The 13,265-nt window shown below is 45.8% G+C and overlaps 1 protein-coding gene across 7 annotated transcripts in view; it reads right to left on the reverse strand.

The window, feature by feature from the left end:
* The window catches only part of LOC126277953 (apoptosis-resistant E3 ubiquitin protein ligase 1), a 616,553-nt gene that overhangs the window by 138,452 nt on the left and 464,836 nt on the right, over positions 1 to 13,265 (reverse strand). For all 7 annotated transcript variants that reach the window (XR_007550627.1, XR_007550628.1, XR_007550629.1 and 4 more), the window contains exon 2: positions 8,481 to 8,640. Coding sequence is in view for 4 of the 7 variants with exons in the window: in XM_049977563.1 (XP_049833520.1) it covers positions 8,481 to 8,640 (160 nt within the window). In the remaining 3 variants the exon portion in view is untranslated. The remainder of the gene's footprint in view (positions 1 to 8,480; positions 8,641 to 13,265) is intronic.

A 13,265-nucleotide genomic window follows, 5' to 3' on the forward strand; every position in this document is an offset into this window, starting at 1 on the left:
GGTAGGTTATCATTAGGCTGATTCTAGGGCTTCCTCCTCGAGATCTTCCTGATACATGTTGGCAACAACTAGTGAAAATGGACTCCCCATGACAACTCCTTTCGTTTGCTTGCAGCAGCCACCGTCGAAAAGAAAGAAAGTCGATGTGAAGAAATGTCCAAAAAGGTTGGTCATCTTTCTGTCAAATTTCTGGCAAATAATTTTCGAGGATTCTTATAAAGGTACTATGGTGCACAGACACAAAATCAAAGCTTACCGGGATGTATTCTTAAGTTTAAAGTTGTTCAGTTGCCCAACAAAATCCATCGAGTTGCGAAAATGATGTGAACACTTCCCGATCTACAGGCTAAGCAACTGCTTCAGATGCGTGAAGGCCAACCTTCAGAAGCCCATAAAGTGCTCTCTGCCACATCTTATTAATAACTTCATCTGGCAAGCCGCAAAGAGCCGCCACAGTCTTCCTCTCCACCCTCTGGGTAGGATTAGCGTCGTTGCACTGTCTTTATTCTGGAATATCCGCAGTGTTTATCAATAGCAGTACTCTGTCCAAGAGGCAGTTCTGTCTGTACGTTGGTATCTGTAATAAACGTGCGTTCAGCGCTAAGGCTGGAACTTTATTGTGATTATGGTGTGACATCATCTGGTGCAGAAACCATTTACTTCTAACCATCTACATCTCTGTGGCTCCAATTAGGCAAAGTAGAAGTCGTCTCCTACGTGGACAGGAAGCGGAATACAAGCAGTACATCGTTCCTCAGATCCATACAGTAGGTGACCAACGGACACCATAACAGCAGTAAGTCAGCTGCGCGTCAGGCGTCCATCTCTGTTTTCCGGAGATGGTGGTCAGGAACTGGTGAAACGGCTAAGAAGATTCAACCGAGTCGTTTGCTACAACAATTGGAATGGCTTAATGTACTGGAACATTTGAATTTTTAGTTGGACAGTAGAGTCCAGAAGTAGATGGAAAACGTTCTAGGTATGATGAATACTAAATAAAAAATGTTTACTACCGAAATGAAAGTATGGCGTTATTGGCCCATCCGGGGGTGTTCGACCACCCTGTGCAAGTCTTTATATTTGACGCCACTTTGGCGATTTACGTCTCCAATATTTATCTCTAATCGGACTTGAACTGGTGTCCTGCAGCACATCAACCAACGACGATGTCCGCTACTCCACACAGCACGCAGTCCAGCACGTAGCTGTCTTCCCTCTCCCGGAGGAACAACAACCTGATGTTTCAGGATTATAATCCCCGACTTCATATGTGACGTCGACGAGCGATGAGGAATACGATACGGCTCAAAGTAATTGTTTATTTACTTCTCCTATAGTCCAACTTTCTGTACAGGTGTAAAAATGCATTAAAAATCTCAATGGGTTTATCTCAATGGTTGGAGCTTGGCGCTCAAGTGCTCTCGATCCTTCTCTTGGGCGCGCAGAGATCTGGCCTGTGTCTGATTCTCTCTGGAATCTTCACGAATCTCAAGTTGGAGTGTAGAGATGAACTGGAATGACGAGCAGCTATTTCCGCCTCGTCATAGTTTTTCTTATACAATGCTTCATTTATTAATTGCAGTTCTCCTTTGATCGATTCCTCCCTTCAAGGCTTACACAGTTTTCAGTGAAACAGAAGTTTCCCTTTGTTCAGCAGCAATGTCATTTAACCGAGATGTCATCCACGCTGCATGTTCCGCCAAAACATTCCCTGAAAGGCAGTCGGAATCCTGAAGATTGCTGAATATGCACTAGAAATGCGCCTATCCAGTTTTATGTGGTGGCCAGAAGAATCTGTTACTTTACATTAGATCCTACTTTTATGGCATAGAATTTTAGTTTATATTGGAATCATTCAAAAAGAAACGAACTGGAGGCTGTGAAATGAAAACTGGTGAAGGCATTGTGATGCCACTGTCTATGGAAGCAGAAGTGGTCCTCACATTAGCGCCGAAGCCTCAAACTCGCCGCTGAAGAGCAGAGCCGGTTCGAGTCCAGTTTTCCACTCAAGCGATTTATGTAACGCCCTGTCCCGCTACCCCTTTCCCCTAGAGCACTTTCACCTATAGAATTTTCCGCTACTAAGTGTGATACACACCGTATAAAAATCTTGCATTTGGGCGCCCCTTTCGCCCATCTCCATTTGGCGCCCCCAAGTAGCTGCTACAGTTTCTGATATGTCCCGCATCGAAATATTACAGTTGTAGTGCGTCTGGGGCCCTCTCAACTTAACCCACCCATGCAGCTGTTTGCGACGCCTGGGCCATAAACTGGCCCTTCTAGAAGGACACAGGCGCACACATATGTGGCAGTGGGAGAAGGTACACGCGTCGACCGCCCACTGCACTCAGTCTTGCTGAAAACAGAGAAAAGGAGGCTCAAAAGGAAAGGTACGAGGCGTATGCGTTTTCTAACAGCGGAAGGAGTGTGCAGGAACAAAAATTCATCAAAGAATGGTTCAAATGGCTCTGAGCACTATGGGACTTAACATCTGTGGTCATCAGTCCCCTAGAACTTAGAACTACTTAAACCTAACTAACCTAAGGACATCACACACAGCCATGCCCGAGGCAGGATTCGAACCTGCGACCGGAGCAGCAGAGCGGTTTCGGACTGAGCGCCTAGAACCGCGAGACCCATCAAAGAATGCCGCAAGTGTACAAAGAGCGCTGCATGTCCGTTGCAAGGGCCAAGAGTAGCACAAGCGGTTGAAGGAAGGTCAAACGTCGTTGGCCGATGACACAAATGATGCACGATCAGCAGGTGGACGCAGGGTCAGTCCAAGAACATCTTTCCACGTACGCAAATTGTTATTTGATGCGCCCCCCCCCCCCCCATTTTCCCCTACTACATTTCAATCATGTCGTTATTCGCTACTAAGTGCGCTACAGATGAATACAAATCTTGCAACTGGGGGCCACTGGCGTCCGTCACAATTTGGTGTCCCAGGTGGCTAATACTAATTTTATATGACCTGTACGGAAATCTTACAACTCTGGCACCCCTCTAAAGTTGGCGCCCCCAAGCGGCGGCTTCTGTCGCTTGGGCCTTAAACCGATACTGGGTGGATGCCCTCGTTATTGGACACTGGCGAGTTACAGTGGTAGCCTTTGTACCATAGGTCGGATTGAGCGTCGGAATTTGCAACAGACATGCAGTGTTCTTCATACAGCTGTGCTATTCTTCGACGAATTTCCATTTCCCGCAGTCCTTCCTCTGTAAGGGACCGCACTGGGCCCCTCTGCTCGTATTTTGAAGCCTCTATTTCTTTGTTTTCAGCAGAACCAAGTGCAGTGAATTGCCAACGCGTCCACCTGGTTGCTCTGTCGTTACGAGGGTGTGTGCGCCCCCACCTCCCTCCAGCGGAGAAGTTGGGGCCTCAGCGCTCTTTCAGGGACCACACCTTTTGCAGACAGTGGCATTACGACCCCTTCGACGATTTTCATTTTACAGCCACCGGTTCGTTTGATTTAGGATGACGCTAATATTTCACAAAACAGTTTTCATTTGAAACAATCAGTTTGGGATATAATGTGAGGTCACAATCGATCTTTTGATTTACAAAAAGAGCGGCGAGTTCAATAGAACTACGTCGCAGCTTACACCGAGGTGACATAATTCGTGGGACAGCGTTAAGCACACATTCAGATGGCGGTAGTATGGCGCACACAAGGTATAAAACGGCGGTGCATTGGTGGAGCTGTCGTTTATAAGCAGGTGATTCATGTGAAAAGGTTTCCAACGTGATTACGGCTGCAACACTGGAATTAATAGACTTTGAACGCGGAATGGTGACTGGAACTAGACGCATGGAACATTGTACAGGATGTTTATAAATGAATATCGGCATTTTAACGCTTTATAATATTTATTATATTAAACTTACAGTTATAAATGATATGTCAAATGAAAGGTTAACTCAAACAGTTTTACCAAAAACCTTATAACTGTTCAATGTGAGCACCATTTGTCACATGGGATACACCATGTCTGTAGCCAAGCGCTGGATAGGCCATAAGGGGCCCAATGACAGGGCATGTGTAAGTAGGCTGTTTAGGTTTTTATATTGGTAACGCCATGTAGCGCTCTGTATGAAAATCACTGGCTCTGCTGTGTGCAGTCTGTGGCTGGCTGGCATTGTTGTAATAGTCGCTATTGTAGTGTTGGGCTGTTGGCTGTTGGCTGTTAACAGCGCGTAGCGTTGCGCACAGTTGGAGGTGAGCCGCTAGCAGTGGTGGATGTGGGGAAGTGAGATGGAGGATTTTTGAGAGCGAATGATCTGGTCGTGTGTCCATCAGAAACAGTACATTTGTAAGAATGGATGTCATGAACTGCTATATATATTATGACTTTTGAACACTATTAAGGTAAATACATTGTTTGTTCTCTATCAAAATCTTTCATTTGCTAACTATGCCTATCATTAGTTAGTGCCTTCAGTAGTTTGAATCTTTTATTTAGCTGGCAGTAGTGGCGCTCGCTGTTTTGCAGTAGTTCGAGTAACGAAGATTTTTGTGGGGTATGTGATTTGTGAAAGGTATAGGGGTTTTGTAGGGATTATTGAAAGTCAGATTGCGTTGCGCTAAAAAATATTGTGTGTCAGTTTAGTGTTGATCAGAATAAGTAAAGAGAGTAACGTCTGAGTACGTTCAGTTTTGCTCAGCTGTTTGAAAATCAAATAATGTAAGAGCACAGTAATTCATTAATTTTTCTAAGGGGACGTTTCGCATGGCCTCCACGTTCACCCGTCCTAACGCCATGCGATGTTTTCCTCTGGGGCTTCAACAAGGATCGTGTGTACGTGCCTCCGCTACCAGCAGACCTCCCTGAACTAAGAAACCCGACTGAAGCAGCTGTTGCTACAATCACTGAAGACACACTTATGAACGTTTGGGGAGAACTCGGCTATAGACTTCATGATCGCCGTGTGGAAAATGGTGCTCACATTGAACATTTATAAGGTTCTTGGTAAAACTGTGAGTTGCTCTTTCATTTGACATGTCATCTATAACTGTAAGTTTAATATAATAAATATTATAAAGCGTTAAAACCACGATATTCATTTATAAACACCCTGTATTTCGGAAAACGCTCGGGAATTCAAGTATTCCGAGATCCTCGGTGTCAAGAGTACGCCGAGAATACCAAATTTCAGATTTTAGCTCTCACAAAGGACAACGCAAGGCCGACGACTTTCACTTAACGACCGAGAGCACCGGCGTTTGCATGCAACACTGCGTGAAATAACCGCAGAAGTCAATGTGGTACGTACGACGAACATATCCGTTAGGACAGTTCGACGAAATCTGGCGTTAATGGGCTATGACAGAAGACAACCGACGTGAGTGCCTTTGTTAACAGCAGCGCTCTCCTGGGCTCGTGGTCATATCGGTTGGACTTAAGACGCCTGGAAAACCGTGGACTGATCACCTGAGTCTCGACTTCGGTTGGTAAGAGCTCATAGTAGGGTACGAATGCGGCGCAGACCCCACGAGTCCATGGATCCAAGTTGTCAACAAGGTACTGTGGAAGATGGTGGTGGCTCCATAATGGTGTGGGCTGTGTTTACAAGGAATGGACTGGGTCCTCTGGGCCAATTGAACAGAACATTGACTGAAAATGGTTAATTTCGGCTATTTTGAGATCATTTTCAGCCATTCATGGGCTTCACGTTTTCGAACAATGGTGTCATGTCACCGGGCCACAATTGTTCGTGTTTGGTTTGAAGAATATCCTGTACAATTCGAGCAGAATGGTTTGGCGACCCGGATCGCCCGACATGAATCCCATCGAGGTTTCACGGGACATAATCGAGAGATCAGTTCGTGCATAAAATACTGCACCGGCAACACTTTCGTCATTAGGGACTGCTATAGAGACAGAATTTGAGTAGGCGACTTCCAACGACTTGTTGAGTCAATGGCACGCCGAGTTGCTGCGCTAGGTCGGGCAAAAGGAGGTGCGACACGATTTTAGGAGGTATCCCATAACTTTTATCACCTGAGTGTGAACTTGTGTCTCAGTAATGTGTTTCTGTGGCAGTCCTGCAGTCCTGTGGTGGCTGGTTGGCCGGCCTAGTGCTAGCACAGGTGCAGGTTAGTGTATTTTCTTTTGTTACGGTTTTAGGGCGCAGAACTGCTACGGTCATTAGCTCACAGTCTGTGGCTTAGGAAAAGCTAAGAGGACCAAACTGGAAATCAGCAGCACTGGGAGCAAAACTCAAAAAAGTGGGTAAATTAAAAAAAAAAACAGAAGGGAAGCTTAGAAAACCACTATAGAAGGGGGGGTTGTTTGTCCCCAAAAAGAGCTTCAAATGACTGACGTCATCTCACTGATACTAATAAACTCGAGAACGCGATCGGTTGAGCGCGGGTCATCTGCTAAAATGGAGGATATATCAGGCGACAGCTGTAGAGGGGCGCGTAACGAAGTAAAATAGGGGCACTCAGACTTCAAAAAGAATATAATAATTCCAATCCCAAAGAAAGCAGGTGTTGGCAGATGTGAAAATTACCGAACACTCAGTTTAATAAGCCACAGCTGCAAAATACTAACACGACTTCTTTACAGACGAATGGAAAAACTAGTAGAAGCCGACCTCGGGGAAGATCAGTTTGGATTCCGTAGAAATGTTGGAACAAGTGAGGCAATACTTATGCTACGACTTATCTTAGAAGCTAGATTAAAGAAAGGCAAACCTATGTTTCTAGCATTTGTAGACTTACAGAAAGCTTTTTACAATGTTGACTGGAATACTCTCTTTCAAATTCTAAAGGTGGCAGCGGTAAAATACAGGGAGCGAAAGGCTATTTACAATTTGTACAGAAAACAGATGGCAGTTATAAGAGTCGAGGGACATGAAAGGGGAGCAGTGGTTGGGAAGGGAGTGAGACAGGGTTGTAGCCTCTCCCAGATGTTATTCAGTCTGTATATTGAGCAAGCAGTAAAGGAAACAAAAGAAAAATTCGGAGTAGGTATTAAAATCCATGGAGAAGAAATAAAAACTTTGCGGTTCGCCGATGACATCGTAATTCTGTCAGAGACAGTAAAGGACTTGGAAGAGCAGTTGAACGGAATGGACAGTGTCTTGAAAGGAGGATATACGATGAACATCAACAAAAGCAAATCGAGGATAATGGAATATAGTCGAATTAAATCGGGTGATGCTGTGGGATTAGATTAGGAAATGAGACACTTACAGTAGTAAAGGAGTTTTGCTATTTGGGGAGCAAAATAACTGATGATGGTCGAAGTAGATAGGATATAAAATGTAGACTGGCAATGGGAAGGAAAGCATATCTGAAGAAGAGAAATTTGTTAACATCGAGTATAGGTTTAAGTGTCAGGAAGTCGTTTCTGAAAGGGGTATTTGTACGGAGTGTCGCCATGTATGGAAGTGAAACATGGACGATAAATAGTTTGGACAGGAAGAGAATAGAAGCTTTCGAAATGTGGTGCTACAGAAGAAATCTGAAGATTAGATGGGTAGATCACATAACTAGTGAGGAGGTATTGAACGGAATTGGGAAGAAGAGGAGTTTGTGGCACAAGTTGACTAGAAGAATGGATCGGTTGGTAGGACATGTTCTGAGGCATCAAGGGTGCAATTTAGTACTGGAGGGCAGCGTGGAGGGAAAAAAACTGTAGAGGGAGACCAAGAGATGAATACACTAAGCAGATTCAGAAGGATGTAGGCTGCAGTAGGTACTGGGAGATGAAGAAGCTTGCACAGGATAGAGTAGCATGGAGAGCTGCATCAAACCAGTCTCAGGACTGAAGACCACAACAACAACAACAACAACAACAACAACAAGTAAAAGGTGTCTCAGCGTCCATAGATGAGAGCAGTGGGGACAAAGCGGGGGAGGATCGCTACTTAAAAGACGTCGATGGCTAAAAAGGCAGTGCCCTAACCGGAGTCTAGTTAAAATTACCTCCTCCCGACGACGAGGTCGGGCGGAAGAAGTCCAAGCACAGGGAAGAGCTTTCACGCCCCGCAATTTATTACTGGGAAGTGTCGACCAATGTGCGTGCCATAAAAGAGCAACACGTCGACATAAAACACTCTGCAGATCGGCGAAGGGAACCATGCGAATAGCTGGTCGAAGAACGGAGACTGCACCCTTGGCCGCTATATCGGCCGCCTCGTATCCACGGATACCAACGTGTCCTGGGATCCAGAGGAACGCCACAGAGACGCCCCCCCCCCCCCCCCCCAAGTGGAGCAAGCGGAGGCAGTCCTCAATGAGGTGGACCAGACGGTGGTCTGGTTAGAGAGCTTGGAGACTGAGAAGAGAGCTGAGCGAATCTGAGCATATAATATACTGTATCCGCTGATGGCGACGGATGTATTGGACAGCCTGGAGAACAGTGTAAAGCTCCGCTGTAAAAACCGAACACTGGTCGGTAAGCCGCAATCGATTAGGGGTGTCGGCAACAATATAGGCACCCCCTACAGGTTAGTGTAGTGGTGGCGGTACCTCTGGTAGTGGTGCTGCAGCTGGTGGCGCAGCAGCCACTGTCGCAGGATGAGGCGCTGCTGCAGCAGCAGGGCGGCGCGCTGCAGCCGCTCCTCGTCGTGGGCCGGCAGCTCGGGCAGGTCGCCCAGCTCGGTGACGCAGCCCACCAGGCTCGAGATGCCTGCAACACAAAGCACAGACCGCCACGTCACTACAAGCACCCACGTCTCGATTATGTCTAGAAGTCGTGTCAACACTGCCGTACACGTTCAGCAATGTGGCATGAGGTATCGTCCGTACTTTGAAATAACCGCGCCACCACAGCGGCAGCAAGGCGCTGCCACGAACGATTATGCCGCTGCCAATGAGATGCAAGCACCGCCTCTCCGGATCTCGTACGCACGCACGCACTGCGCTGCGGCTCACTTCATCGCTCGCCTACGTCACCACTAGCCGAACGAAATGGCCGGACGCAGAAGAGGCGGCTTGCTGCCGCACTCCAACTCCTCATTGATGTTGTGGGAAAGACAGCCGCGAAAGACAGACGAAGCAGAAGCGTGTAACCTCCCGCTCACTTATCGACCTTAGAACGCTTGCACCTAATAGAAATTTGGGAAAAGCAATCGTCGCCGAGGTTAATTTGTCGGTAAAGAGGGAGGAAAGAGTTACATCTAAATGAAAGGAAAAATGCGAATGAAATTGGTGAAAATTATTCTTTAAGAAAAGGGTAAAATTAATAGAGAAAATAAATGTGCGGTCGTCATGTTAACAATTAATTGGCGTTAATTAGATATTTGACAACTACTATAATAACTGAAAATGAAAGATTAATGCACATATAATTAGCACTAAAAGCGTGGCAACTGAAGGTTGACACGTGTAGTGTGAAAACTGAATGTTTGTTAGAAGTAATAAATTTCGCTGTTGCAGAAGCTGGATGTTGGCGCGCCTTCTTCTCGAGAAGGTCACCAGGCGAAACGGGCTCTAATGCTTCCCGTCCGCGACACCGTGTCAGAAACTATCATAGCAAGTCGAACGCAATTACGTGCTGCCAAACCCCGAAAGCGCGGCAACTCGCGGGAGCGTCACACAACACACTTGCTCCACCGCCCTACTCCAGCCAGACTCCCTCTGCCCGCGCTCCAAGCGGCAGAGCTAACACTACCAAAGATCCTAAACACTTTGGTTCTCCACACGACCTATCGATGTAATCGTTCGATAGCATAGTTTTCCCTAGGCAAGACCCAGCGTAAAAATACAAATAATATTTACAAAACAAACCAATTATATATATAGTAAAACAATGAGAATATATAAAGACACAAAAATGTCATATCTTCAGGTAACAAAATAAGGAAAAAAAATTTATAGTACAATAGATGGAAATAGGAGGATATGCATTTCCGGCGTTACAAGCGCACCGCGCTGCAGTGCCACAAGTTTCAGCGGATGGGACATGGTGCGAGAACATGTGAGGGTACCTTCGTGTGACTGAAGTGCGCTGAAGCACTTGACATTCGAAACTGCCCCAAGCCATGCAGTGTGGCTGCCAAGTGAATTGCGGCAGAGCGCACGTTGCAAGTTCACGCAGCTGCAGCTACGAGGCGAGTTTTTTTTTTTTTTTTAAGTACGTACGGTTTTGAAATTTAAAAAAGACGTGATAAGATATCTTTATTTTTACTTGAAAGCATGTACCTTAATCTGCTTTTGTACATAATTTCCGTCAATATTGAGGCACTTGTCATAACGTTGTACCAGTTTTTGAATACCCTCCTCAGAGAAGTCTGCCGCCTGACTTGTTAACCACTGCGTGACCACCGTTTTGACTTCGTCATCGCCTTGAAGACGCTGACCGCCCAGGTGTTTCTTCAAGTGCAGGAACCGATGGTAGTCACTAGGCGCAAGATAGGGGCTGTACGGAGGATGACCTAGAATTTCCCATCGAAAATATGTGATGAGATCTTTGGTCTTATTCGCCACATGCGGACGGGCATTGTCTTGCAGCAAAACGATGCTTTTGCTCAACTTCCATGGACTGTTGCTTTGATTCTGGTGTGACGTAGGCCACCCATGTTACATCGCCCGTAACAATTTGGCTTAAGAAATAATCACCATCGTTGTGGTACCGCTCAAAGAAAGTCAATGCACTGTCTAAACGTTTGGTTTTGTGCACATCCGTCGACATTTTCGGTACCCAACGTGAGCACATTTTTCGGTAATTCAAGTGCTCGGTCACAATGCCATACAGAACACCACGAGAAACATGAGAAAGTCATCCCGCAAGGAGGAAATCGTAAAGCGTCTGTTTTCTCTCACTGTACTGCCCACTTCCTGCACTAAACTTTCATTAAAGACCGAAGGGCGCCCACTCCGTCGTTCGTCATGCACAGTTGTGCGGCCATCTTCAGACGCTCTCATCCACTTTCTTACCATTCTGAGCCGTGTATCGACTCGTGCTACACCTTGTGTTTAGACTGCATTGGTTTTCCTTTTCTTCCCCTGATATGTTTGTTTGATATGTTGTCTGCCATTAAGTGGCTGCTTGGTTGTCTTTTCCCTCTGCTATCGATATCTGCGTTTTTGCTTCCGGGAAACTGCTATGGAGGAAGTGAGATCTTTGACCGGCTGTAACCTCGTGTGGTGGCGCGGAAGTAGGGGCGTTGTGCGCAGAGAGAGAGAGAGAGAGAGAGAGAGAGAGAGAGAGAGAGAGAGAGAGAGAGAGAGAGAGAGGTGGACACGGGAGGGCAGTGTGGCTCTCCAGCGCGAAGCAGGCGTGGCCGGTTGTACCGAGTCGCCAAGTGGTGTATGTCGGTTGTGTGTAAAGAGCGGGTCGAGTTGGCGGAAGAGCTCCCCGCGTGTTGGTTGTATACAGAATCACCCCACGAGTAGTTTCTGTTCATTTCGCCTTGGTGGGACGTTAACAAGCTTTTTTAAATCCTCCGTTTCAACACTGGAGTTTAAAAGGAGACACCTAACGTGAAGGAGCTGTCACTACCCGGCAACGTTGCAGACATGACGCGAACCCCGGTGACAGAGAGTGTTGTCGCGTGACCGTGGCGTGTTGGGTACGAGGGCGACGAGTGCGCTGTCGGATGTGTGGATCCTTGCCATCGGAGGTCGTGTACTGCCTGTTCGAGCATAATAGCAAATTAAGTTCGTGCAAGGTTTAATCATTAGGTAATAACTTTGTGTAAGCAGCGTCTCTTCTGCTTTGTGGCCTCCGGCGACCGGGTTTCCTGTCTCTTGCACCGGTGTAATTGAAGACTGTGATCTTTCCTCCTCCTCCTCCTCCTCCTCCTCCTCCTCCTCCTCTCTTTACTGTCCGATGGGAGGTGTAGGTTTGGCAGTTTAATTGTTTCGCTATTCTGTCGTGGGTTATGAGTAAGTTCATGCTCCTTGTTGGTTGATCATGTGGTCGCTCATTCAGGACTGTGTGGTGTAACGTTTCCTTGCACTAGATTAGCTATAATTATGTCAGCAAGTTAAGCCATCTTATAACAAGTTTTCGCTGGATAAAGGTCGGTGGCGTGACCAGCCTGAGAGTGGCAATTGTGTTTACGGGCGTATTTAAATTGGCCAGTATTCTGTCTAGCCTGAGCATCCCTGAGTGGGTGATTTGTGGCCGCCTTACACGTCCCTCATATCTGTTGTGTTCTAATGATATTCCAGGACACTTTGGTTTAAAAACTTTTTTTAATTCCTCCAAGTTTGTAAATTCCTTTTATTGGCATTAATCGTGTGTTTGCTGAGAGCTGTTTAATTTTTTTAAATGGCGGTGTTCGTAGCTTCACTACCTCACTGGACTTTATTAACAAAGTTCTGTGTTTACTTTAGTAGCCTGTTTACTAATGTTCTTTAATTTTTTTTAAATTGTTGAATTGCTATAAATTACTTTGATTGGCGTTAGCGGCGTGTTTTGAAAGGTTGTTTATTGCCGTACTGCTAGCTTCTGTGGTTTTAAAAAAAATTAATTGTTGTATTACTATAAATTACATGGTTGCCAATAACGGTGTGTTTAAAAGGCTTTTTATTGCCGTACTGCTAGTTTCTGTAAGATACGAATAAAACATTTGTGAAAATCTCAACTCGACAGTAAACTACTAGAAATTTGGCCCCGCTTCCCGACTTGTGGTGCGGTTTGTAAAAACCGTAACTACTGTGTGAATGTCACATTCCATCACTCATAATGTTTTCTCCGTAAACTGCACAAATCTCACTATGAATATCGATCCCTTTTAGGCCTTTAGCACTAAGAAATCTTATAACAGCCCGTACTTCACAGTCGGCGATACTCACGATTATCGGAGGTATCTTAAACACTCAGTACACAACATTAACAAGGAAGAACCAGAGTGTAATGGCGCCAGTGTATAGATTAAGGTACAGGCTTCCATTTAAAAATGAAATTATTGAGATATCTTAGCAGGTCTTTTTTAATTACAAAACGGTACTCACTTAAAAAAACACGCCTCGTACTTAAAGGAACACTGACGTCAGTAGGCCGCCTGACTGAAGGGATACCAATTCTATTCTACAGAGAGTACGCGGAAGAACCTGCCCCCCTTCTAACAGCCGTGTACCGCAAGTCTCTAGAGGAACGGAAGGTTCCAAATGATTGGAAAAGAGCACAGGTAGTCCCAGTCTTCAAGAAGGGACGTCAGGCAGATGCGCAAAACTATAGACCTATATCTCTGACGTCGATATGTTGTAGAATTTTAGAACATATCTTTTGCTTGCGTATCATGTCGTTTCTGGAAACCCAGAATCTACTGTGGAGGAATCAACATGGATTCCGGAAACAGCGAT

The sequence above is a fragment of the Schistocerca gregaria genome, chromosome 6 (genome assembly GCF_023897955.1).
Source record: "Schistocerca gregaria isolate iqSchGreg1 chromosome 6, iqSchGreg1.2, whole genome shotgun sequence".
Classification (NCBI taxonomy): Eukaryota; Metazoa; Arthropoda; class Insecta; order Orthoptera; family Acrididae; genus Schistocerca; species Schistocerca gregaria.